This window comes from Chaetura pelagica, unplaced genomic scaffold (genome assembly GCF_000747805.2).
Source record: "Chaetura pelagica isolate M959 unplaced genomic scaffold, ChaPel_1.0 scaffold103, whole genome shotgun sequence".
In the NCBI taxonomy this organism is placed as follows: Eukaryota; Metazoa; Chordata; class Aves; order Apodiformes; family Apodidae; genus Chaetura; species Chaetura pelagica.
This window is the reverse complement of record NW_009953004.1, coordinates 2,519,340-2,544,466: the sequence shown is the minus strand read 5'-3', so window position 1 is coordinate 2,544,466 and position 25,127 is coordinate 2,519,340. Positions and strand designations below refer to the sequence as shown.

The 25,127-nt window shown below is 49.5% G+C and overlaps 2 protein-coding genes across 2 annotated transcripts in view; one reads left to right on the top strand and one right to left on the bottom strand.

Annotated features, from left to right (window-relative positions):
- The first annotated feature begins 97 nt into the window (after nt 1-97).
- KIF4A (kinesin family member 4A) lies at nt 98-19,639 on the top strand. Its single transcript, XM_009996618.1, has 30 exons — nt 98-246; nt 317-431; nt 1,352-1,542; nt 1,836-1,928; nt 3,014-3,180; nt 3,420-3,514; nt 3,703-3,822; nt 4,968-5,143; nt 5,596-5,657; nt 6,146-6,278; nt 6,781-6,839; nt 7,715-7,820; nt 8,323-8,388; nt 8,671-8,856; nt 9,470-9,573; nt 9,851-9,995; nt 10,470-10,580; nt 11,264-11,347; nt 11,904-12,017; nt 12,402-12,557; nt 12,783-12,877; nt 13,292-13,421; nt 14,253-14,423; nt 14,822-14,929; nt 15,717-15,794; nt 15,884-15,985; nt 16,592-16,756; nt 17,576-17,695; nt 18,807-18,929; nt 19,454-19,639. Exons 1-30 carry the CDS (start codon nt 124-126, stop codon nt 19,637-19,639), a joined length of 3,684 nt encoding a protein of 1,227 aa, XP_009994920.1. The 5' UTR covers nt 98-123.
- A 2,248-nt stretch (nt 19,640-21,887) lies between these two features.
- TAF9B (TAF9B RNA polymerase II, TATA box binding protein (TBP)-associated factor, 31kDa) overlaps nt 21,888-25,127 on the bottom strand; it is a 4,136-nt gene continuing 896 nt past the window's right edge. The window contains exons 2-5 of the mRNA XM_009996617.1: nt 24,505-24,700; nt 23,719-23,800; nt 22,361-22,474; nt 21,888-22,054 (exon numbers count right to left, since the gene is read on the bottom strand). Coding sequence (XP_009994919.1) covers nt 21,888-22,054; nt 22,361-22,474; nt 23,719-23,800; nt 24,505-24,700 — 559 coding nt within the window. The remainder of the gene's footprint in view (nt 22,055-22,360; nt 22,475-23,718; nt 23,801-24,504; nt 24,701-25,127) is intronic.

The window sequence follows — 25,127 nt, the reverse complement described above, 5'->3', positions numbered from 1 at the left end:
CAGGCCCCTCAGCATCTCCCCGGGCCCCTCAGCATCTCCCCGGGCCCCTCACAGGCCCCCCAGCCCGGGGTTCCTCCCGCCGGGCTCTGAGCCGGCCCCGTTCCCCCCTCAGGGCGGCCGAAGATGGTGCGGGACGAGGAGAAGGGGATCCCGGTGCGGGTTGCGCTGCGCTGCCGGCCGCTGGGGCCCAAGGAGACGAGCGAAGGCTGCCAGAGCTGCCTGTCCTTCGTGCCGGGGGAGCCGCAGGTAGGAGCCGGGCCGGCCCCGGGGGTGCTGCCCGGGCCCGGTGGGCAGCGCTGAGCCTGCTTCCCCACAGGTGGTGGTGGGCACCGATAAATCCTTCACCTACGACTACGTGTTCGACCCCTCGGTGGAGCAGGAGGAGGTGTTCAACACGGCCGTCGCCCCTCTCATCCACGGCATCTTCAAAGGTTCGGTGCTGCCTCGCTGCTGTAATAACCCTGGGGCTTTACCCCGGGTGGGTGGGGGAAGGTGCTGCCCAGGTTCCTGGTCAGTTTAACTCGGTTTCTCCTTGGGTCTTCTCAGAAAAGAACACCCTGTGCTGGCTAGGCAGCTCCAGAGAGAAGGACCAGATCCTGTTGTGCTTCCCACAGGGCTAACAACTTACCTGTGTGCATTCACTGCACCCCTTTGGTTCCTGGAGCTGTTTCTATAAGGCCAAATATTTGTATCAAGAATTAAAGGAGGCGTTGAAAAGCATCCTATACTGGAAGCTGCTATTGATGCTGCAGCAGACCTGGAATGAGACACAACTTATCCTGTGTTTCTGTCAGTAGAGCAGCAGTGCAGACTTGAAGAAGAACTGGAATAATAATTTTATCTGTGCTTTGGGGAGCTTTTGATTAATCATAGAATGGTTTGGGTTGGAAGGGACTTTCAAGGACATCAGGTTCCAACCTCCCTGCATGGGCAGGGACACCTCCCAGCAGCCCAGGCTGCTCCAAGCCCCATCCAACCTGCCCTTCAACACTGCCAGGGATGGGGCAGCCACAGCTTCCCTGGGCAACCTGGGCCAGGCTCTCACCACCCTCACACCAAAGAATTCCCTCCTCATGTCTCACCTCAATCTCCCTCTTCCAGTTTTAATCCCTTTCCCCTTGTCCTCTCCCTCCCTGCCCTTGTCCCAAGCCCCTCCCCAGCTTTCCTGGAGCCCCTTCAGGCCTTTTTCCCCTCACGTTGCTCCCTGTGATCTGTGCTGTAGGTCGTGTAAAGTGGCAGTGAGGGACAGTGCTTTTTGGCAGGGTGTTTTTAGTGGAATCTAGCTTTGCTCATCAAAGCTTCCTCTGGTTCCCACATGCCTGTCTGATCTGGGTGCCCTTTGTTCCCCCAGGGTACAATGCTACTGTGTTAGCCTATGGACAGACAGGATCTGGGAAAACCTACTCTATGGGAGGGACCTACACTGCCAATCAAGAGGATGAGCCCAATGTGGGGGTCATCCCCAGGGTAATCAAGCTGCTGTTTAAGGAGAAGGAGCAACGGCAGGACTGGGAATTCATCCTCAAAGTTTCTTATCTGGAGGTAAAAGTCATTTTTTAAAATTTTTCCAGTCCTTACAAAGTTAGGAATTGCAGATAAAGTGAGCTTTAATGAGGCCACCTCCTTCAGGCCATAGGTGTTTATTAAAGCCTAAAACCACATTAGCATTTTGCCAGGAAGTGAGTTCTGAGTCTTAGGAATCTTTCCCTGAAGGTAAAATGGATGGGGTTTCATGCAGCCTTAGCCCCAATTTCAGTGTAATTGTACATCCTCCTTTTTGGGAAGTGTTCTCTGGCAAGGCTGCAGACTCTGAGCTGCTGTTCTGGTGCTTTCAGATCTACAATGAGGATATTCTGGACCTGCTGTGCCCATCAAGAGAACGGTCTTCTCAGATCAGTATACGGGAGGATCCCAAAGAGGGCATCAAGGTCTGTTGTTCTGTCAGGCACGGGAACATCACGGGGCAACACTGCTCAGGACTGATGAAACAGCTCTGCCTCCTTGAGCACTGCTTTATGTTGGTGCACCTGAAATCATCACAGCTACTCATCCCCCTCCAATCGAGCTCTGGGTGATCCTTAAGTTTGCTCAGAGTGACACAAAGAGGGTTAGACATTCACAACAAAGCCACTTTCAAGTCCTATTCTGATTGGGTTTTTTTATTTATTTTGAAGGCTGATTTAGATGAATATCTGAAAATGTTGTACTTCAGGTCTCTATACTCTGTTGCAATTGTACTCTGCAGTTTGGCAGAAGAGATGTGCAACAAAGGGACTCTGAGGGGAAGCAAAGTGCCCAAAGTTCTGTACAGGTTACACTGCAGCACAGAGTGCTGCTTGCTGTGGGTGCCTCTTTTGTGGTTAACCCTCCATCCATAGCTGTGCTGCTCCAGTGTGCAGGCTGCTGCCTGCCAGGCACAGCTTAGCTTGGTTCTGGTCTCTGCAGACTGGTGCTGCTCCCTGTCTGCACTGGGGTGCCCTGTGATCCAGGGAGACAGGCCCCTCAGGAAAAGATCAGGCTTGCTAAGGAGCACCACCAGTCCCTGCTACTTAGTCCCCTCTGTCCCTTATGTCCCTAATACCTGCCTCCCCTCTGCTCACACAAACACCCCACTCCCATCAGCCAGCTTCAACTTTCTCTGCCTGGGACTGATGCAACTTTCAGCTCCCAGCTTGGCCAGGAATACCAGAGGGCAGCTGTGGATTTTTCCACAGGGTTCTGAGAACTTCTGTCTCCATCCCATGGCTCAGTTGGCTCGTAGCTGAAGATCCAACCCATTAGCTCAAGCAGGCACAGAGGAACTTGGTGTGTGCCTATAGGAGCAGGGTGAGGGAGAGGTGATGTGACTTGGTTACTGGTGTGGTGTTTGGAACAAATCAGTGAGACTGATTGTTGGGAATGAGTATTTACACAACAGACTTCACTTCCTCTGCTGTACCTAAGGCAGGATGACTTTTCTGATGTCAATGGAGGTGAAAATAGAGGATCAATCATACTTTCTTCCTGGGTACAGATTGTAGGGCTAACAGAAAGAAATGTCACCTGTGCCCAAGACACTGTGTCCTGCCTAGAGCAAGGGAACAACTCCAGAACTGTGGCCTCCACAGCAATGAACTCCCAGTCCTCCAGGTCCCATGCCATCTTCACCATCTGCATTGACCAGAAAAAGAAAAGTGACAAGTAAGTGTGAGCACACGGCCACTCCTAGGAGCTGGTAGGGGTCAGGCTTCCTCAAAATTGTGTAGTCTTGTCATTCTCTCTTGGTCTTGGGTGAACTCAGCTGACCTGCTCTTGAGGTAGCTCCTTTGTTTGCATGTCTTGGGTATGAAATCTATTTTTCAACTGTAGTAACCACTGGGCTTCTCCTTTCCTAACTGCATGTTTACTTGGGAGAGTGAACCAGTCTATTTCTGCCATAGGAACAACAGTTTTCACTCCAAGCTACACCTGGTTGATCTTGCTGGCTCTGAGAGACAAAAGAAGACCAAAGCTGAGGGAGACAGACTAAAAGAAGGTTTGTAGGAGAAAGATTGGTTGGTATAGCTTGGATTTCTTATCATTTGGGTTAATAAATTGAGTCCTTGTCAGGAAAAGCAAAGCAATTCTTAAAAAACCCATTTTAAAGGTTAATGAATTGTTTAAAAGGAGAGGAAATGACTAACTGTTGAGGTAGCTCTCCTCACCATCATCTGTTTGTTGCAGGCATCAACATAAACCGAGGTCTCCTCTGCCTGGGGAATGTGATTAGTGCTCTTGGTGATGAGAATAAAAAGGGTGGGTTTGTTCCCTACAGAGACTCCAAGCTAACCAGACTGCTGCAAGGTAAGAGGCAAGTGATGATAAATCTAGAGATGCACATTAAATGACAAAGTAGCCAAAAAACCCCCAGAGCCATAGACCTACAGTTCAGGGTGGAAGCTGCAGTTGAGAAAGGGATTGTTTTTATTGGTTTAGTTCCCCTGCTCACTGAAGCTAAGCCTTTTCTGCACTCCTTATTTCTAGGTTAGAAATGCACTGCCCTTTTGCAGGTTCTATGTGATGGGAGAAAACTAGACAAACCCAGAGCATTTTTTTGGGCAGGGGGAGAAGGAAGACAAGCAGCAAGCCTGGAAGCAGAGATTATACCCTGATTATAGCTGCTTCCTGTGATATAAGCTTCCTGCTTATATCACAACCAGGATGAAGCTCAAGCTGCTTGTGCCCTCACTGTGCACATCATGTTTGTTTTGTTTTCTTAGTCTGAATCCTGGTCTAACCCATTTTGTCTAATATACCTTTAATATGGGCATAGCTATAGTAATGCAATTTACTGGCTTCTTTTTGGTAGTTAAATGGTTTTGTAGTTAAATGATTTGTTACCAGAAGTTATGCTCCTCAGTATATTCCATATCTGAAAATATCAAATAACACAAAGAAACTCTTATGATGCAGAGCTGGGTGGTGGGCCCTGTGTTATTTTTCTGACCAGAGGTTTTATGTAGCCAGTATGTGTTGTGTAAAACCAAAGGCTAAAATGCCATCAATCTTGATGATCTGAACAAATATGTTCTTAGCCAGTAATTCTTTACACTGGAGATAGTGTGATCTATGATGTCTAGATATCCATGGAGGTCTTGAGTATTATCATGTGGTAAAAGGAGAGAGAACTAATCCAGAAATGACATACAGAAATTCCAGCAATTACTCAGAGGGACAACAAAATTACTGGGGGTGCTGATGTGAAATCATCACTACTTAGAGCTGAGGCATAACTTTGGGACTTCAGCTTTCAGAAGAAGCTCTTTAGTATCATAGTGAGCAGGGGAGAAAAGTGACAATGGCACACCTACAGCAAGTTATTTTCTGTACCCAGAGCTAGATGTTTTCTAGTGTGGAGATGCACTCGTGGTCGTGGATGTCTTAGTGATGATTTCCTACTAGTCATTCTTGCTCTTAAAGCACTGATCATGCCTTGTTTTACTTCTCAGATTCTCTGGGTGGTAACAGCCACACTCTGATGATTGCCTGTGTGAGCCCAGCAGATTCCAACCTAGAGGAAACTCTGAATACCCTGCGTTATGCTGACAGAGCAAGGAAAATAAAAAACAAACCCATTGTCAACCGTGACCCTCAGGCAGCTGAGCTGAACCATCTGAAGCAGCAGGTACTGGGAGCTTGCTCTGTGGGAGGAGTGGATCTTGGCAGTTTAAGTTAGTGGTTGACCTTGATCTTCCATGTCTTTAAAAACAAAAGGATCCTTTGATTCTAGATCTGTCCTTCTGGTGCTGAGCTCAGTTAAATGGCAGTTAAAGACTGGCTGCACAAAATATGCAAAAGACATTTGTGATGTTTCCTTCTTGAGCTGGCTGTGTAAGGGCTGTGCAGGGAATACATCAGTATTTTGTAACTCTACAGCAGCTCCTCAATGCCATAGAAGAATGGTAGTGTCAGTGTGATTTACATTTCCCTTCCACTGAACAAATCACTGGCTGCTGCTGAAGCTACAAGGGGAAAAGAACAATTGGGGAGCAAGTGTAGAGACTAAGGATCTTAACAGTATTCCATCCAGTGACTGCAGGGCAGAGATTTACAGATAGTGATTGTTTGTCTTTCTAGGTACAACAGCTACAGGTGTTACTGCTGCAGGCCCATGGAGGGACCCTCCCAATGTCTATCAAGTAAGGTTTCTGGATTCTCTATGCTCTGTGTATCTGGCCCTCACACACCAACAAAGACTCTAGATCCATTTTGCTCCAGGTGCTGCTCTAGAGTAAGGAAAGATGAAAACAGGTGCTTTCTAAGAGGATCTGGGCATTTTTTTTCTTCTTTTGTTCTGACGATGGGTCAGTTAATTTTGCAGCAAGCCCCTTCAGATTGCAAAAGTCAGTTGCAGGAACTGGCAGTGCCTCCTAAGTACCTGTTTCTCAGGCCCATCCATCCCTCTTTCTCACCCCCTGGAAGGCAGGGTACCTCCATCTCCCTTGCTTTAAAAGCACAACATTATTTTTTTAAATTCAGATTAGACTTCCTCCAGTTATTTCTTCTCATCTGCTCCAGCCTGTATTTACTGTACATTATCTAGGGAACTTGGAGGTGATGTCAGTGCTGTTACAGACCTCCAGTGAAGTTCTGTTCACAGGCAAACTGGTCCTTAATGTTTCAGCAGTATGGCACCATCTGAGAATCTGCAGTCCCTGATGGAGAAGAACCAGTTGCTAATGGAGGAGAACCAAAAACTCAGCCAAGGCCTGAGCGAGGCTGCTGGTCAGACAGCACAGATGTTGGAGAGGATCATTCTGGTAAGACTCAGTTACCCAGGAAGAGCTTGAACTTGGAGGACTTTCCCTTTTAACTGATGATTAATCAACAGCAGCTCGTGTACAAATGGCACGTTAGGAATCTAATGTTCCTTTCACATTTATTTCAAACCTCCAGCTCTCAGGCAGGACCAAAACTCTTCCAGAGCCTGTCAGAGCCTATAGATGTGGTGATTTATGTGGGGAAAAGTAGAACCTGAATCTTTGAGCTTTTTTGTTGCTTTAACGTTTTAACTACCAGCACTTGAGGATGTGTCCTCCCTCTTCCCCACTCTGCTCTGCTTCCTTTTGATCCACTACAGTGTATATTCCTAGGAAAAAGGTTGCTAAGACTGACAAACTACTGGTGATGATCATTCAAGATCTTTCAGGACATTGTTTTGCCACAGACTGACAATATCTCTTTTGCTACAAATAAATTAGCTGTTTCCTAGACTCTCCTCTTTGTATTCCTGCAACTCAGTATCATTCTGGTTTCCCTCAGACAGAACAAGAAAATGAGAAGATGAATGCCAAGCTAGAGCAACTTCAGCAACATGCTGTGTAAGTCTGTTTCCACCCCGTGCTCATGTTGAGGAAATGTCTTTCAGTATTATCTTGTTGGGATAAACTGGATACAGTCAATTTGTATTTGTTCCAGAATTCTTTTGTCTGGTCAGTGGGGAAAGCTTGTTCCTCATTGGCATGTGTGACACAAACATGGTGTGTAATCATAGAATCATAGGATGTGTTGTGTTGGAAGGGACCTTATGGATCATCTAGATCCACCCCCCTGCATGGGCAGGGACACCTCCCAGCAGCCCAGGCTGCTCCAAGCCCCATCCAACCTGCCCTTCAACACCCCCAGGGATGGGGCAGCCACAGCTTCCCTGGGCAACCCGGGCCAGGCTCTCACCACCCTCACAGCAAAGAATTCCCTCTTCATGTCTCACCTCAATCTCCCTCTTCCAGTTTTAATCTCTTCCCCCTTGTCCTCTCCCTCCCTGCCCTTGTCCCAAGCCCCTCCCCAGCTTTCCTGGAGCCCCTTCAGGCACTGGAAGGTGCTCTAGGTCTCCCTGGAGCCTTTTCTTCTCCAGGCTGAACACTCCAACTCTCCCAGCCTGGCTCCAGAGCAGAGCTGCTCCAGCCCTTGGATCATCTCTGTGCCCTCCTCTGGACTCACTCAAACAGCTCCATGTCCTTCTTATGCTGGGGGCTCCAGAACTGGACACAGTTCTCAAGGGAGGTCTCATGAGAGCAGAGGAGACAATCCCCTCCCTGGCCCTGGTGACAGAGCCCAGGACACGGGTTGTTTCTGGGCTCTAGCACGTGGGGCTGGCCCATGTTGAGCTTCTCCTTCACCATCACCCCCAAGTCCTTCTCCAGACTATTTTCTGTCCATTCTCCACCCTGGCTTTATTCCCATGTTTGCATTGCAGGTGCAAGCTTGATCTGCAGAAGCTGGTAGAGACTGTGGAGGATGAGGAACTAAAGGACAATGTAGAGGTGATTCGTGACCTGCAGCAAGTGTTGGCTCAGTTGCAGGTATGACTGAATCCAGGGAGAAAAGAGCTTGTGCCAAGTGAGTTTCCCAATCCCAGGAATTCCAAGGGGGTGGGGGAAAAGGAAGAGTCTTCATCATGGAACCTGATCTTGGGAGATCAGGAGGTATTTACAACCTGAAAGTTGGAATGAGAGTTATAAACTGCAGTTTTATTAAGACCTGAACTTGTTAATTAGAAGTTGCCAGTCTTTGTCTAATTGAAGAACTTCTTTCTCCCTTGCTAGACATTCCTTCTGTTGCCAGACTCCTGGTGAGGCTGCCAGTGCTGGAGTTCAGGGAAGACTAGAAAGGCTGTTTTGTCCAGCTAGTCTAAAAGCTGTATCCTCACTTTACTAAAGGAGGAAGACAGTGGCATCCTCTTTCCAGAGAGAGCTTTCTGGGCAGAGAATAACATCCTGCTTTGTCTCTGAAGGCCAACAGAGCATTAGTAGCATCATTTTGCTTCATCTTTCACCAGAATTTTCTTCTCTTTGTCCTATACAGAGTGAAAATGCTGCTACAACGGATGCTGCTGCAGATATATCAAACTCTGAGCAAGATGCTACAGCTGTAAGTGAGCAGAGTCCAGCAGTACATATCTCAACAGGGGCATGTTTTTATTCTCTTCCTCTGCAAGCTTCCTAATCCAAATGTGTGGTAACTCATGTGTGCCACATCTGCACCACCTGCCTTTCTACACCCTAGTTTGCTTGATGTGTTCAAGTTCAAGAACCTGTTCTCCTTTCTAAACCTCTTAATTTTTAATGTAAAAACTGAATCTGCAAAAGCTCTGATCACCTGCTTAAAGAGCTTTTGACTGGTCTCTCCAGCTCACTGCTGTGTCTCCTCCAGGAAGCAGAATTGGGCCAGGACACCAAGAGATCCTCAGGTGACTTCACCACTCAACATGCCCTCCGTCAGGCACAGATGTCCAAAGAGCTGCTTGAATTGAATAAAGCCCTGGTTCTGAAAGAGGCACTTGCCAAAAAAATGACAGAGAATGATAGTCAACTGGAGCCCATTCAGTCCCAGTACCAGGTAAACTCTTCTGAAACAGGCCTTTCAAGGCCATGTTTCTTTTCCCCAATCCATGCAGTCACTGCATGCTGAGGAAGGAAGGGAGAAGCTCTGTCCTCTCATGAGCATGTTCTTATTGGGTTTCTTTCCTTAAGCTGAGCCAATCCCCACCCTGGGCACAGGGGGGAGTTAACGACAGGTGTCAGCAGAGCTCCACCACCAGAAGGTGGTCTTTCCAGCCACTTTCCATCCAGCCACTTAGCTGTTCTTTGTGAAATGGGCTTCTCTGCTATTATTTCTCTGTGGTTTACTTGACCACAACAATCCAAAATGTAACTTGTTAACTCTCAGGTACAGTCAGCTGATCTGGTTTCCCCTGTTCCCTACCTGTGCTGGCATCTCCCATCTGAAATGAGGCAATTGGAACTTCTGAGCTTGTTACAATGGTTGGATGGACTAAGATTTCAGTGCTTGGAGTTCTAACTCTTTTGACCCTCAGGCTGCTTTTGGACAAGGTGGTTTGCAGCCTGTTGGAAAGGAATGTGGCTTCTTAAGGCCTTTGGTCTTACAGCTTTTTCTCAGGGTGGAGTTTCAAGGTTTTTATTTGGAGACTTACTACTCTTGTCTTTCCTAGACTAACATAAAGGATCTGGAATTGGAGGTCAGCAGTCTGCAAAAAGAAAAGGAGGAGCTGATCCTTGCTCTGCACATGGCGAAGAAGGACGTCAACCAAGCCAAGTAAGAGTGACTATGCAAGCTGGGAGCCTTAGAGCACTGAAAACTCTGTTAAAGCACCTGGGAAAATTAATTGTCTTGCACTTTTATTTGTCAAAGCTCTTTTTTTTTTGCTGCCAGTGCACCCCTTTTGTGTGCCATGTGAGCTTCAATCAGTGGGGAGGATGAGAACACACAATTGCTTCATTTTTTCAAAAGACGTCTCTGAAGTTGGAGAGAACTTGTTTGAGGAGAAGAGTTATTTGGGGGGGGTTGTTCTTAAAAGGTGGTTTCTTTCCAGACTGAGTGAAAGGCGTCGGAAAAGACTTCAGGAGCTGGAAGGGCAAATTAATGAGCTGAAGAAGAAGCTGAATGAACAATCCAAGCTCTTAAAGCTGAAGGAATCTACAGAACGCACGGTCTCCAAACTGAACCAGGAGATCAGGGTAACTAACTCTAGCAGTCCTCAGGCTTGTTCTGGTGTAGACAAAGCTGCTTCCAGACAGAAAGCACTTGCTTTCTGTTTTGCTAGACTGAAACACCAGTTTTTGGCAAGATGCCTTTGGTTTTGTGACCAGAATTGCTGGTGTAATAACAGGCTGGTGATGACTGAGACTAGAAGGAATAAAAGAAGTACAAAGTGTCTTCTGGCTATTCTGATAATCTAGTGCCTTAGTCAAATCACTTGACTTCACTTTGATTTCCATGTGTACTCTGTGTTTGTCTGCCCTCTATGCCTTAAAAAAAATTACCTCCTGCCCTTTAGCACTTTGAGAGCGTCCTTGGGTGTCTGCTCTGAGGGGGCAGCACACTTAATATTTCCCATCTGCCACTCCCTGCCAGAAACACAAGGGGATGTAGGTTGAAAATACCCAGAGTGTGAGTACTGGACATTTCTTCCAGCCTTTTCTGTTTCTCAGGAAATGAAAAGCCAAAGGGTTCAGCTGATGCGTCAAATGAAGGAGGATGCTGAGAAATTCCGGCAGTGGAAGCAACAGAAGGACAAGGAAGTGATCCAGCTGAAAGAAAGGGTGAGCAAACAATAAGCCCCCAAACTGTACCCCTCTCCAAAGAGTGAACCAAACCATTAAAGTGTTTGCATCTGAAAAACATCTGGGGAATGCTTTGAAGATGCCATGGGTGCAGATGGTTGCCACCGCTCACCAGTTGTCGTAAATTGACTCTCTTGCTTGTGTCTGGCAACCTTCAAGCCATCAACACAGTTGTCATGGCTCAGCTCTAAAGCTGGAGGCAAATAGATGGAATCCTTTTAATTATTCAAAGTTGTGGGGTTTGGCCAGAGAATGGGAGGTACTTGAACTTTCAAAGGAATGTTGAATCTGCAGGTAAACAGACTTGTTAATGAAATCCAGCTGGCTTGCAGCACCCAAGTGTGCTGGAGAGCAAACATCTGTAGCTCCTGAGTTCTTCTCTCACAGGCTTCTTGCTGTGAGAACCTTTGGGACACTCTCTTCAACTTTTGCTCTGCAGTCTCTTTAAACCTTTTTCATGTGGAGCTCCTTCAAGCCACTTTCAGCCTGACAACCATTTGTTCTCACAGGCTCCATGTGGCTGTAGCTTGTAACGCTCACTGAAATCATCACCATGAAGCATTTGCATTGCAGAGCAGTGTCATGATTCTGTTCCAGGAAGTATGACACTGGCCACAGGTATTCATGTGACATGATTTTTTCTGCCCTCTGTCTCCATGCAGGATCGCAAGAGGCAATATGAGCTCCTGAAGCTGGAAAGAGATTTCCAGAAGCAGACCAACGTGCTCCGGCGCAAAACGGAGGAGGTAAGGAGCCAACATCTGCTGGAAGCTGCTGACCAGTTCCTGAAGGTCTGCAAAGTCTGGTTGGAGGCTGCAACAGCATATGCAGAGATTTCATAAAATCAGTTTGAGGGTCTAAAAATGGGTGGTTTTCACTCTGTAGAAAAAGGCCACGTTCGTGTTGCCTTTGAGGGCTTCTAGTTAGATCTGCTCCTTAAAGAGGAAATTGCCCCTGAGCATCAAGCTGCTGAGGCAAATCTGTTTCAGGTACCCAAGCTGGAAAGTGTGAAGTGAGCTTGGGTGGTAGATATGCCAGATTGCAGCTCAAAATTGCTTCAGGATGGCTGCATGGAAGAAATGCATCTTGAAACTATTTTGGGTGCTTTCTTTTCTACCCTTTGGCCTAGAATCTGATTCCCTTTCAGCTGGGAATCTCAGCAAAGGAAATCAAGTCAAGGACTCCGGTCTTCACTGTAAAGTTGTTTGGGTTTCATGACCCTCTTGCTCTCTTCTTGCCTCTATGTCTGCAGCCCTTGCAGACGAGGTGAGGTAAGCAGTGTCTGTCTGTGCTGTTCCCCAGGCAGCAGCTGCCAACAAGCGCCTGAAGGACGCGCTGCAGAAGCGGCGAGAGGCTGCGGAGAAGAGGAAGGAGACCCAGAGTCGGGGCATGGAAGGAATTGCTGCACGAGTCAAAGTGGGTGACACTGGGGTTGTACCTTCCAATCAAGCTTAGTTTTCTTACCTTAGAATCTGCTGAGTTGGAAGGGACCCATCGGGATCATCCATTCCTAACTCCTGTCCCTCTGTAGGGCACCCCAAGAATCGCACCATGTGCCTGAGAGCATCATCCAAATGCTTCTGGAGCTCAGGCAGGCTTGGTGCTTGGAACCAGCTCAGTGGTCCTGTGCTCAGCCACCCTTTGGTTGAGCAGCAGTAGGTGCTGCTGGGGTTGGTGGCTGGAGAGCAGAGGGGAGGAATGTGGAGTTACATGTTAAGGGAGGTGGGGTGGTCATTTGGTGCTGAGGATGCAGTGAACCACTGCATGGAGTTGTTGAGTTTTGGTTGTGTTTTTCTCCAGAGCTGGCTTGCAAACGAAGTAGAGGTTCTTGTTAGTACTGAAGAGGCTCGACAGCACCTTGCAGACCTCCTGGAGGACAGGAAGATCTTGGCACAGGATATCCTTCAGCTTAAGGAGAAGAAAGAGCCTAAAGAAAACCAACCCATCAAGCTCCGAGTAAGAAAGAGGGCAATGCCATCTTCCCTGTCCTGTTGCTTAACCCAGTGCATCTGATGGGTGCAAGTGGGTTGCATCCTTTATCAAAGACTTGATGCTTTTAATGGAATTTAAGCTATGGAGAGATACTGGGAGGCTTATATGATGGTGGGGCTCCTTGCTAGCAGGCTTGTGGATGAGAGTCCAGCCCTGTGTGCACTTCCTCACCTATTGCTCACTCCGCAGAGACGCACCTACTTCCTGGCAGACCTGCAGGTACCAGAGACAGACCTGTCCTTGACAAAGCAGATTGAAAGCCTGGAGACTGAGATGGAGCTCAGGTAAGCTCTGTGACCAAGCTGCTCTGCACAGCCTTGCCTCTCTTGTTCTTCTAGTTTACAACTCCTCTGTGAAACAGAGGAGAAAGTCAAATAGCTTATACACTGACACTAAAAATGATAAGGCTGTGGTTTTGTACTGTGGGGACATGACGACACTGCTGGGTCTCTAAGACTATTTTTTTCAGCTGTTTGTGAGCATCTCTGCCTGAGGGCAACCCTGCACTTCTAACAGGAAGTGTGGAGGGAAGGAGAAATGCCCTGGTATAGCACTGCAGACCCCAGCTGTCATATTAAGCAGTCAAAATTTTAACTTGAGCTATTTGGTCTGATACTGTGATAACAGCAACTGTAGCCCAGACACTAGCCCAGGTTTTCTCCTGTGTTGTAACCTCAGCTACATGCTTCCTTCCAAAGGAGTGCCCAGATAGCAGATCTGCAGCAGAAACTCTTGGATGCAGACAATGGAGACCGTGCAAAGCAGCGTTGGGACAACATTGCCACAATCCTAGAGGCTAAATGTGCTTTGAAGTATCTCCTTGGAGAGGCAAGTTCTGAATTTTCTCATTTTGTCACTTACAAACAAAGGCTCTAAGTCTGCTTAGCCAGGAGTGAAAGGAAGTGACCAACAGGCTGACAGCAGAGATGAATTCAAGCAAAGCACTTGTACTGGATGAGGTTTATTTCCCTCACATCTTCTGATCAAAACATTATCCTGTATTTTAGGTCATTTTGGGGAGTGAAATCCCAAAAACAGGGAAGGAGGAAATGGAATAGACATGGTTGTGGAGGTGTCAGCTGAGGCTGGGCTTACATAAGGCTTGCAGGGGAAGAATAAAAGGGAAGAGAAATTGCAGAAGTGGAAGAAAATAAATATTCTTTATAAATAAAACTAGTCCCTGAACAAGTAGGCAATCTTCAGGGAAACAGGAGGAGTACTCTCAGGTTAGAGTGGGATGTTGACATGGGAGAAGCTTGAACAAGACTGGAGGGGAAGAACTGGGCTAGTGTGGAATCAAGGAAGGAGCAGCTGAATGACAATGATGTGACAGTTCCTGGTGCTTGGAAATTGAAGGAAAAGAATGAAGGAGTTGATGTGGTAAAGCATTAATTTTTGGGGTACCCTCAATGCTCAGATCTGAAGTGTTGCAGGAAGGAGATCAACCTAGAGCTGCTAACAAGACCTGTCAGTTCTGCTCTCCTCGCTGGCTGTCAGGTTCCCTGTCTCTAATCTCCTTGCTGGCCAGTCCAGTTCAGGGGGTGGCTGGATGTTAACCAGGAAAGCTTCACCTTCAGATTGCAGCACACCTGACCCAGCAGCCATTACAAACCATGGAACCCCTTGATCCAAGTGATCCTCTTGCTTTGTGTCTTCCAGCTGGTGTCCTCAAAGGTGCAGGAAAGCAAGCTGGAGAGCAGCCTCCAGCAGAGCAAAGCCACCTGCTCAGACATCCAGAAGATGCTGATGGAAAAGAAGAACCACCTAACAGAGATGGAGGCTGAGTTCCAAAACCAGCTCGTGGTGCAGGAACAGCAGCACCAGGAGAAGGTAGAACCTAAGAGATAGATGTCTTGAGCTCTTGTGGCTTGGGATTCCCAGGTCTGCTCAGACATAAAAGCAGAGGGGATGTGTTGCAACCACTCTGTTGCTGTGCAGCTGAGCAAGAATTGTTAGAATCCTGCAGGATAAATTAACAAAAGCCCAAGAAATCTCCCTAATTCTTCTTCTGTACCATGCAAGTTGTGTTATTGAATAACTTCTCACAATGTCCTAAGTGAAGAGGTTATACCTGAGCACAAGGTAACTTTTCAAGTAGATCAGCTCAGTATCATGCTGGAAGTGGCAGGAAGAATCTTTCTGACATTGTCAGGGCCTTTAATGCCTGAACTGAGAGATCTCTCTGGGAATTCACTCCTGTTTGCTCTGCTGTATTTAACCTCCTGTAGGTTCTGTACCTGCTCAGCCAACTTCAGCAAAAAGAAGCAGCAGAGAAGAAACTGGAAGATTCACTAAATGAGCAAGAGAAGCAGCTGCAAGAAAGACTCAAGTTCCAGGTGGAGTGTCTGGATGTGGCTTGGGGGGGAGGATGGGTGCTCACTAGGGCTTCCTGTTACCTGGAATAGTGGCTTTGGAGAGAGGAAGATGCAGAAAGATTGGGAGCATTTCCATTTGCAGCTAAGATTCCTACCACAATCTAACCATCTCATGCAAATGTCTTCCATGCTCAGAATAACCTTGAATTAGGATATTCAACATTCCCCATCCCTGGAGGTTTTTAAGGCCAGGTTGGATGAGGTTTTGTGCAACCTGGTCTAGCGAGAGGGTTCCCTGCTCATGGCAGGGGGGTTGGAACTGGATGATCTTTAAGGTCCTTTCCAACCTTCATGATTCTATGACTCTAGCTCCATTGTGCTATCAGCAAAGGAAGAACTTCACCTTGACCATGTGAATGTTTTAGAAGCTGCACTTTGTCTTAATTCTCTTAGAAACAAGTGTAGCCAGCTCCTGTGGAGCCTTCCTGTGGAAGGGCATGTTCAGTGCTGTACTAAAGCAAAATCAGTCCTAATTATCCCTGATTCAGAGACAAACCCTCAAGAGAGAGAGGTTTAGATCTCCAGGGGTCACCCTGAGAGGCTCACATTGTGTTGGCAACATTCTGCATAAAAAAGGTGGTAGCACTAATTACTTTCTTGATCTAGAAGTCAGAGCTGATTTCCTTGATGGAGGCTACAAAGAAATGTCTCTGGTGTTGCAAGAAAGCCAAATAGAAAAATCTGTCCCAACAAACTCCTTGTGCTACCCCCACATCATCCTGCAGATCTCATCTTGTCTTGCCCACAGGAAGAAGAGCTGGAGAAAATGAGGGAGATGTGTGAGAAGAACCAAGAACTTCTCCAGGAAAATGACACTCTTAAGCAGGTAGAGACCAGGACAGACATCAGTCATGACAGCTTCTTGGCAGTTGGGTTACTGCATTTTGCAGAGCTGACTTGTGTTCTTCTCCACAGAAAATGCTGCTCCTCCAAGTTGCCAGTGGACAGAAGCTCCGTCACATCCAGCAAACGTCCCAAGAGTCCTCAGATTCTTCTTTTGATTACATTCCACCCAAAGTAATGATTCTGTGCATCAGTTTCCATGCTTGTGTTGTACTTGGGTTCTCTTTCAAAAGTTAGCGTTGGCTGTTAATAGTCTTGGTTTCTTCCTCCTTAGTTGTTTTTTACAAAGAAGAGGGGAGATTTGTTAGACATGAAGACAAATTCTTTGCTGTGAGGGTGGTGAGAGCCTGGCCCAGGTTGCCCAGGGAAGCTGTGGCTGCCCCATCCCTGGCAGTGTTGAAGGGCAGGTTGGATGGGGCTTGGAGCAGCCTGGGCTGGTGGGAGATGTCCTTGCCCAGGCAGGGGGTGGAACTAGATGATCTTTCAGGTCCCTTCCCACCCTCACCATTCTATGAGCTGCTTGGCCAAGACTGACACAAAGCCATCAATGTTCCAAGCATTTATCAGCTCTGTATCTTCACCAACATCAGCAGTTTAAACCGACAGCTTGAATTTTAACCCCTGACAACAGGGTCTTTTGTCTCTTCCTCAACCCCTCCAGCCTTTTGGCTGTGTGACAGGAATTGGGGCTATGCTGGTGGGACTCTGAAGTGCCTTCATACAATGTCAACCCACTGTTGTTTCTTCTGGAGCCTTAACCCTTGGAATTTCTGTGTGCAGCCCAAGACGCGCCGGCGAACCACGGCCAAACCCCGGCCACTAACCCCACAGATACATGTGGAAGAGCTGCTCTTCTCTGATTCAGGGGAGTCTGAAGAGGAGGCAGAGGATGCAGACTGGGTTCCAGTAAAACCAAGCAAAGGGACAAAGAAAAACATGATCAAGGTAAGATCCAGTTACCTTTGCCTTCTTACAAGGGACTCGCTTGCCTGTATATCCCTAAGGATCTAGTGGAGAGAACAGGGAGATGATGGTGTCTGCACTGTTGTTCTGAACAGCTTCAGTGCTGCTGGCACTGATTGTCTGTCATATTCTGCTGAAAAAGCAGAAGTTCTCTACATTCAGCAGTGCCTTCCTGAGTAGATTTTCATTGGACAGGTCATCTGCTGGGAGAGGCATGTTCTGTTCTGCTGCCTGTGCAGGTGGTTTGGGTTTGGGGGAGTTCTTGAGGGCCATGTTGCAGGAAGGGGCGGGGGTTGTGCTTGGCATGGACGTGGAAGAGCCAAATTTGTGAAGCCCAGTGGAAACCACTGAGTTCAGAAGTGTAGGTTGGAGCAGCTGGGCTGTGCAAGCTGCTGCTGCACCTTCCTGGATTAGCAGGTTCATTACTCTGACAGGCCATGAAGTAGCTCAGTTGTAACCTCCATCTAGATGGAGGTGCCCCAGATCTGGGGGACTCAGGTTGGTCTCCAGTGCTCACATGGTGGCTTGGCTGACACTGCAGCTGATGTCCTTTTGGATGGCTTAGGGACTGAGAGATTGAAGGTGCTTCTCTTGGGGATGCTGAAGCAAGAGATGGCTCTGGAGGTGGGAAGACCTTGTTTCTTCTCCTGGGCTGCAGGACTGGCAGTGAAACCAGAATTGATGGCAGCCTGGGGACATTCCTGGCCCTTAGATTGCCTCAGGCACTGGCAGCAGTGACAATCTGGCTGCAGTCCATAAAACACTGAAGCTCTTTCTGCACAGAACTCTTCCCTTCCCTAGTGCTCCTGCAAGGGCTACTGTGGCAACAGGCATTGTGGCTGCAGGAAGCAGAAGGTGGGCTGCACTGAAGGCTGCAGCTGTGACTCTGCAAAATGCAGGAACAGAGATCCCAGTTTCCAGGTGAGTAGCACTGCAGCTGGAGCAGGCTGAGGGGATGGGATCAGGCACAGAACCATTCAGGTTGGAGAAGCCCCTTGGGATCACCCAGCCCAACCATCATCCCTGCTCTATAAAGTTCTCCCCTAAACCACCTCCACCAACACCACATCCAAATGACCCTTCAGCACACCCAGGGATGGTGACTCCACCACCTCCCTGGGCAGCCTGTTCCAGGGTCTGACCACTCTTCAACCTCTCTACAATGACCTTTCAGGTGGTTGCAGAGACTGATGAGGTCTCCCCTCAGCCTCCTCTTCCTCGGGCTAAACATTCCCAGCTCCTTCAAGCTCCATGGTTATGCTGTGTCTCCTCAAGCTGAAGCACATGCCCCTCTCTGGAGCACTTGTCACTGTCACTCAGTGTTGAGCTGTGGTAACTGCACACACAGCTTTCCAGGACAGCACCAAGCTCTTGCCCTGAGTGTGGGAACTTGCATGATGTCCCAGGCCAGGCAGCTTTACCCACTCTCTGCTCTGAAGGCAAACAAGAAGTCTTTTACACCAAGCAAATAAATGTTTTTAGCTTCAGGTGGCACAAAATTCTTCCCTGTGAGGGTGGTGAGAGCCTGGCCCAGGTTGCCCAGGGAAGCTGTGGCTGCCCCATCCCTGGCAGTGTTGAAGGGCAGGTTGGATGGGGCTTGGAGCAGCCTGGGCTGGTGGGAGGTGTCCCTGCCCATGCAGGGGGTTGGGACTGGATGATCTTTAAGGTCCCTTCCAACCCAAAACAATTAAACCCTGAACTCCTTGGATCCCTTTTTTTTTTTTTAAAAAAAAAAAAAAAAAAAGGATACATTTGGGGAAGGGCTGTGGCATCAAGGAGGTTCATAAGCAGCTGATGTTCATTAGAAGTCCTGCTAGAAATGTCTGCCTTCCTGCCAGATCTTGGGTTTGCAGCACAGAAACCTCCCATAGCAGTTCTTTAATCATTTGAGAAAGCCTGGCAGGGCATCCAGCACCCTGGGCTGGGAATTGCTTCACAACTGGGGAGAAGGTGCCTTAGGGACCAGCTCCAGCTGTTGGTGGGGAAGGAAGGGGTGGATGTTGAAGTGTTTCAACCCAGTCCTGCCCCTCAGGATGCCACGCCGGGTGGGGACCAAACAAAGGACTCTGAAGGCTCCTTCAAACTTGAAGACCCCACTGAAGTGACTGCAGGAGAGACCTTCTTTGAGCCTGTGTGTGTCACACCAACTGCAAAGGTACTGGCCCAGCTCTGGAATGGTGGCTCTGATGTGTGTACACCTTCTTTACAGCTGGTGATGAAACTCCCCCAATGGCAGGCTGCTGCCAGGAGATTCTGGACAGAACAGCTGCCAAGGCAGCTTGTGTTGAAGTTTTGAGTCTGAATTCTGAAGTTTTCCCAGGAAAACTTTGCTACACAGGCTTCCCATGTTCTCCTACTGCACCTTCCAGCAGTAACAGATGTTACTGAAGAGCTCATATGATAAAATCATACCTGTCTGTGTCCAAACTCCCTGTTCTGAAGCAATTGCCCCCCTGACAGCTGTAATTTGGCTGTGGGTGATCAAATCCACTGACCCCACGTGTGCCCCCTGTCTCCTCAGCCTTTGAGTTTATCTTTAGACTTCTGACTTGGGTAAAAAAATGGAGCAGCTCTTCATGTTAGCCTGGCAACTTCTTGTGCTGCCTTCAGGCTCCAGCCTGAGCAGACTGGCTGCTCCAGTGACCAACTCCCAAATTGTCTTCCTTGCTTTTTTGGTAGGTCCTGAAGGATATCACAGACCACGGTATTTTCCTGAAGAAGCCCAGCAGTGCTGCTTCCCTGCTGGTGGGAGATGAGGAGTCCCAAGAGAACCAAATCCCATTTGTAAGGAGGAAGAAGAGGATGCTGAGTAGCAACACCAGCTTCTTCTCAGGTTGCACCCCTATCAAAGAGGAGCTGTACTGAGGAGCCCAGCAAGTGCCCCATGACTGAGTTCTCCTTAGACCATCTTGCTGGTGACTTTTTAAGATGTGGTGGGATCTCTTGCTGCAGCAGAAGCCTGGTGACTGTCATGCCTGGCAGCTCCTGCCCTCAGCAGGGGAATTAAAACACCAGTAGGTCTAGATTGTGTCCAATTCTTTGTAAATATTTGTATGTGTGGGACTTGGGCCCATGGTAGAAACTTCTCTGGAACTTCTGTGGTGAGTGGAGGTGATTGATCCAGGTTGCTCATTCCAGCTGCTTCCTGAGCTGTGAACTCGTTAGGTACAGTTTGATTCATAATCTTAAAAGAACTTGGCATTTGCACTGGAAACCTGGGCACTACCTGTTCCAATCCAGGCTGAGGAGCCTGTTCCAAGGTGTCCTGGGAGCTGTGCTGGTGCTTGGCCCTGAGGGGACACTGGCTGTAGTCTTAAAAGAGCAAGGAGACATGAAATGGTCACTTCCTGTGCCCTTTGGGGTGCTGCTCTGTCCTTGTTCAACCAAGTTAGAGATGTGAACTTTTAGTCATTTTAACTTGTTTGTAGCTCTTAATAAAATAAAGATTAAAAGCCCTGACTTTTATGTTTCTGGGTATAATGACAGTGGAATGTCAGCCCATTTCCCAGCTCCTTTTCTGCCCTCAAAAAGCAGGGGGGTGCTGCTTCCCTTTCCTCCTCTCCCAGGTTTTGAGTCCCAGCATGGAAAAAAAAAAGAGACCTCTGGTTCAAATGTCATTTTTGGTTTCTCCTCCAGTGGAATAAGGACCTAAATGTGCAGAAGGAGGGTCCCTTGGGGCTGCAGGAGCCCTTGGTGTTGATCTTTGCCTTGGTATAAATGCAATGTCAAAATACACAAGTATATTCTGTGCTCTTGGAAAGGGGGTGTGAGAGGACTTCATGGTTTATTTATACACCTCTACTTGGTCAGTAGAGAAGTAGAAACTGTGAGTGTGGGTGTGTATAACAGTCCCAGATGACATAGTCAATCCCCTGACAAGCCCTGCTGGGTGTGACACAGCTGGAGAAAAAGGGTGAGACTGCTCAGAGAGTAAAAATACCTCTGGCTGTGTGCAAGGGTAAGTGCACGAGTGTGTGTGATACAAGTGTGTGTATTGTATAGAGGTTGTTAAACATAAAGGGAGGGGGGAGGGTGTTTAGGTGTGTGCAGAATTCATGACTGGATTTTCCATGCACACACTGTGATGCTGGTTTTTATCCCTGTGAAAGAGCAGCTGCCTGGGAGAGCTTAAGAGGGGAAGATGGAATTTTTGGTACATAAATGTGTGTCCCGGTGCTTGTGACCCTGTGCCAGCCCAGCTCAACAGGGCTGCCTGCAGCAGCTCACCCAGCCCATTCCAGCTCTCCCAGCCCATCCCAGTTCTCCCATCCCAACCTAGCTCGCCCAACCCAGCCCAACTCTCCCATCCCAGCTCTCCCAGCCCATCCCATCCCAGCTCTCTCATCCCAGCTCTCCCATCCCAGTTCTCCCAACCCAGCTCTCCATCCCAGCTCTCCCAGACACACACTTTGGCTCCTTGGTTAATAGAAAACCCCACTTTTATTCACTCTTAATTCCAGTCACAGCCCAGCACAAGCTGAAGGTGCAGCTCTTTGGAAGCAAATACAGAACAAAAACCACGGCTGGGCTTTTCCCCATGGAGCTCTGGGGTATCCATCCCAGCAGGAAGGCTGCCCTGAGGAGAAGGTCTCCAGCAACCCCCTCCTCTGCCTTTGCTCTGCATCACTACCCTGGAGATCCACCCTTCCCACCCACTGGAATGAGGAGCCACCACCACCACCTGGAAGCAGCACATCTAGTCAGGGGTCAACAAGGCCTGATCTTCCCCAGCCACATCCCACCTCTCCCAGGGTTGTTCTCCATGTTCTCAGAGAGGAAGAAGCTCCATATCACACCACCCCCCCCGCTCTGATGTTTCCTTGGCAGGGAGCAGCTCCCCCAGTGCCTGGGGACAGTGACACGAAAGCAGAGGCAGGAAGGCTCCTGTGCCACAGAGCGGTGCCAGCCCTTCTGAGCCTCCAAGGTCACCACAACCCACAGGACCCACTTCTTCCCTCTTCCCACCACCCATCACCTCCCTCACTCCCCACCCAGCTGCATCTTGGCATGATATTTACACACCCTCTCACTGTTTACAAAGGATTCTTGGCATAAAAAAAAACAACCCACCCTCCTCAGCCCCTGAAGAGCAGAAGGGGAGGGGACAGTCTGGTCACAGGTTGTCATAGTCATCATCATCTTCATGTTTCCTCTTCAAGGGATTTGATTCAGCAGCTGCATTTTGTGAGGACACCATGTTTGTCGTGATGAGAATGTTCTTTGGTCCAATCAAGGAAGGATTAATTAGAACATTCTGAACTGTTGGAGTTGTTGGTGTGGCTGTGAAGAAATGGTTGAATGAAAAGCCTGAACTAATGGCAGTGAATTTTCCCACTGAACTTCCAACCCAATAAACAGGATGTTACTAGAACATTCCAGGGTGAAAACCTTGGAAGGATCCAGAGGTTCCAGGTCCCTTCCAGAGAGGGAAGCAGGGAGGAGGGGAGAACGCCAGTGGGGAAGGGAGGTCTGGCTGGAACCCCCTGCTCCAAATTGGAATGAAACCCCAGATTTCCCACATTTCTGGGATGAGTTGACCTTGGTGCTGGTGCAAAGGAGAAGCCCAGTGCTGCTGGGCTGTGGTACCTGACTTGACTGCAGCCTGGGAAGAGGGAATCTGGACTGTGAACCTCTGGCCAGTCAGCGACACCGGGGCGCCCACCTTGGCTGAGACAGACACGGCCTGTGCAGAGGGGGTGCCTGGAACACAGGGCAGGAGGCAACATCAGAGACTTGGGCTTCCCCAGGGCAGCAGGAGGCTGCTCCATCTGGGGAAGAACAGCCCAGCCTGGGGACCTGACCCAGGGAGCAGCTCTGTGGGGAAGGATCTGGAGTCCCCGTGGGCAATGGGATGAACGTGGGGGAATAAAGTGGCCAAGGAGGACAATGGGGGGTCCTGGGGTGCCCTGAGGGTGGGCAGCAGGTGAAGGGAGGTTCTGCTCCTTCTCTGCCCTGGGGAGGCCTCCCCTGGAGCCCTGGGGGCAGGTCTGGGCTCCCCAGTTCCAGAAGGACAAGGAGCTACTGAAGAGAGTCCATCCCAGGGCACTGAGATGCTGAAGGGGCTGGAGCATCTGCCTGAGGAAAGGCTGGGAGAGCTGGGGCTGCTCAGCTGGAGAGGAGGAGGCTGAGGGGGGGTCTGATCAGTGCTGGTCAGTATCTCCAGGGGGTGGCAGGAGGATGGGCCAGACTCTGCTCAGGGGTGTCCAGGGACAGGACAAGGGGCAATGGGCACAAACTGGAGCACAGGAGGTTGAACCTGAATATGAGAAAATCCTTCTTGACTCTGAGGGTCCCAGAGCCCTGGGACAGGCTGCCCAGGGAGGTGGTGGAGTCTCCATCCCTGCAGACATTCCAAACCTGGATGTGTTCCTGTGGGATCTGCTCTAGGGCATCCTGGCCTAGCAGGGGGTTGGACTAGAAGATCTCCAGAGGTCCCTTCCAACCCCACCACTCTGGGATTCTGTGACTTCCAAAGCAGTGGGAACAGAACACACAGATGGACACAGAGGAGCTGGATTTCCAGGCAGAACTGCACTGTCCTAACCACTGTCACTGTCACTTCAGGCTGCAGAAACACCCCCTGAGGCAGGTGCCCAGGCCTGGGTGTTGTGAACCTTTTACCAAGGTACTTCATGTTCCTGGTATTTCAGTTTGGTGCCTTCACTGGGGAAAACCCTCCAACTCCTGTGAGCTCCTTGGGCAGCCTCCTCATGTGCAGAAATGCTCCCCAAAGCAGGAAGAGAAGCCCAGGAGCTCAGTCACCTCTGCCCACACCCCAGAGAACAACGCCCTCCCTGCCCTGAGCTTCCCTGCTGCTGGTGCTTGAGCTGCCAAGGGATGCTGAGGGCAGGGGGGACCAGCAGGACTGCAGGGGTGGGTTCCAATGGTTTCAGTGATGATGAAATGAAGGATCTTGCATGAAACCAAGGTGGGCAGGTTCCTACCTAGAGTGGGGGTGCTGGGCCTGCTGCTCACTGCCCCGACGCTCAGGCGAGGGACCGTGATCCTCCCTGCAGAGGAGGAGACCTGGGGGAGAGAAGAAGCAGTTCAGCATCCCATGGGAAACCAACAGCCCTGCACAGGGGCCAAGAGGAGATGGTTCCTCCTTGCAGAAAGCCCTAAGCCCACCCCACAGCAACACCACAGGCTTGGCTGTGCCCACAGGGAGGGTCTCAGAGCCCCCAGGTTGGCACCAGCGCCCTGGGAGCAGGTGGTGCCAGAGCTCAGGGAACAGCCCCCCTGGCACTTGGGTCCATCAGGTGGGTTTCAAGCAGAAAAAAAGGCACTAGAAGGTTTCCAGCAGGTCCCAGCAACTGGGGTCCTGCCTTCAGGGTGGCTTTTAAACCCCTTTCATTAAAGTGAGGGAAGCAAACCTGAACCCTGCCCACTGAGACACCCACCAGCACAGGAAACCTCGTTCTCTCACCTCCAAAGCAGCAACAACTGAGATCCAGGCACCAAACACCCTTAAATATCCATCCTGAAGCTTTTTCACAGCCTGATACTCAACTCACCAACTTTGCTTTAACACCAGGAAGATTCACAGGTGCATGTCTAGGACCCTTTGCTCCTGGAACTGACACCCAGGGGAAGGGTTTGCACAGGGAACAACAACTGGGCTCATTGCAAGGACCCTCTGCACGTCCCCCCAGTCACTATGTGCCCACCCCTCAGAACACTCTGAATCCAAGAACATTCCTGCCAAACCATGAGGAGAATCCTGCCCTTACCTTCTTCTGCAAGGACTTCAGCCTGTAGTTGGGGGCTGTCAAGCAGTACCTGTCAGGTGGGAGCCTGGGCCCAGAATAAGGCTTGATCAGGGGCAGGGGGGTCTGGTTCTTCTGCCTTGCAATGTCTAACAAGAACTGGAGAGACAGGGTTATGTTCCCACTGCTTCCCCTGGTCCTGCTGTGAACAGTGACAGCCCTGAGGGGAAGGACTTGGGGGTGATGGTGGAGGAGAAGCTCAACATGGGCCAGCCCCACGTGCTAGAGCCCAGAAACAACCCGTGTCCTGGGCTCTGTCACCAGGGCCAGGGAGGGGATTGTCTCCTCTGCTCTCATGAGACCTCCCTTGAGAACTGTGTCCAGTTCTGGAGCCCCCAGCATAAGGAGAACATGGAGCTCCTGGAGCCAGTGCAGAGGAGGGCATAGAAATGATGGGAGGGCTGGAGCAGCTCTGCTCTGGAGCCAGGCTGGGAGAGTTGGGGTGTTCAGCCTGGAGAAGAGAAGGCTCCAGGGAGACCTTAGAGCAGCTTCCAGTGCCTGAAGGGGCTCCAGGAAAGCTGGGGAGGGGCTTGGGACAAGGGCAGGGAGGGAGAGGACAAGGGGGATGGATTAAAACTGGAAGAGGG

What these genes read in the sequence shown, in the direction of transcription:
- KIF4A (XM_009996618.1), top strand. Translation starts at nt 124, where the DNA reads ATGGTGCGGGACGAGGAGAAGGGGATCCCGGTGCGGGTTGCGCTGCGC. An exon ending in GCTAACCAGACTGCTGCAAG is followed by an intron (nt 3,823 to 4,967) that starts GTAAGAGGCAAG and finishes TTTACTTCTCAG; the next exon opens with ATTCTCTGGGTGGTAACAGC. An exon ending in ACCAACCCATCAAGCTCCGA is followed by an intron (nt 12,558 to 12,782) that starts GTAAGAAAGAGG and finishes CTCACTCCGCAG; the next exon opens with AGACGCACCTACTTCCTGGC.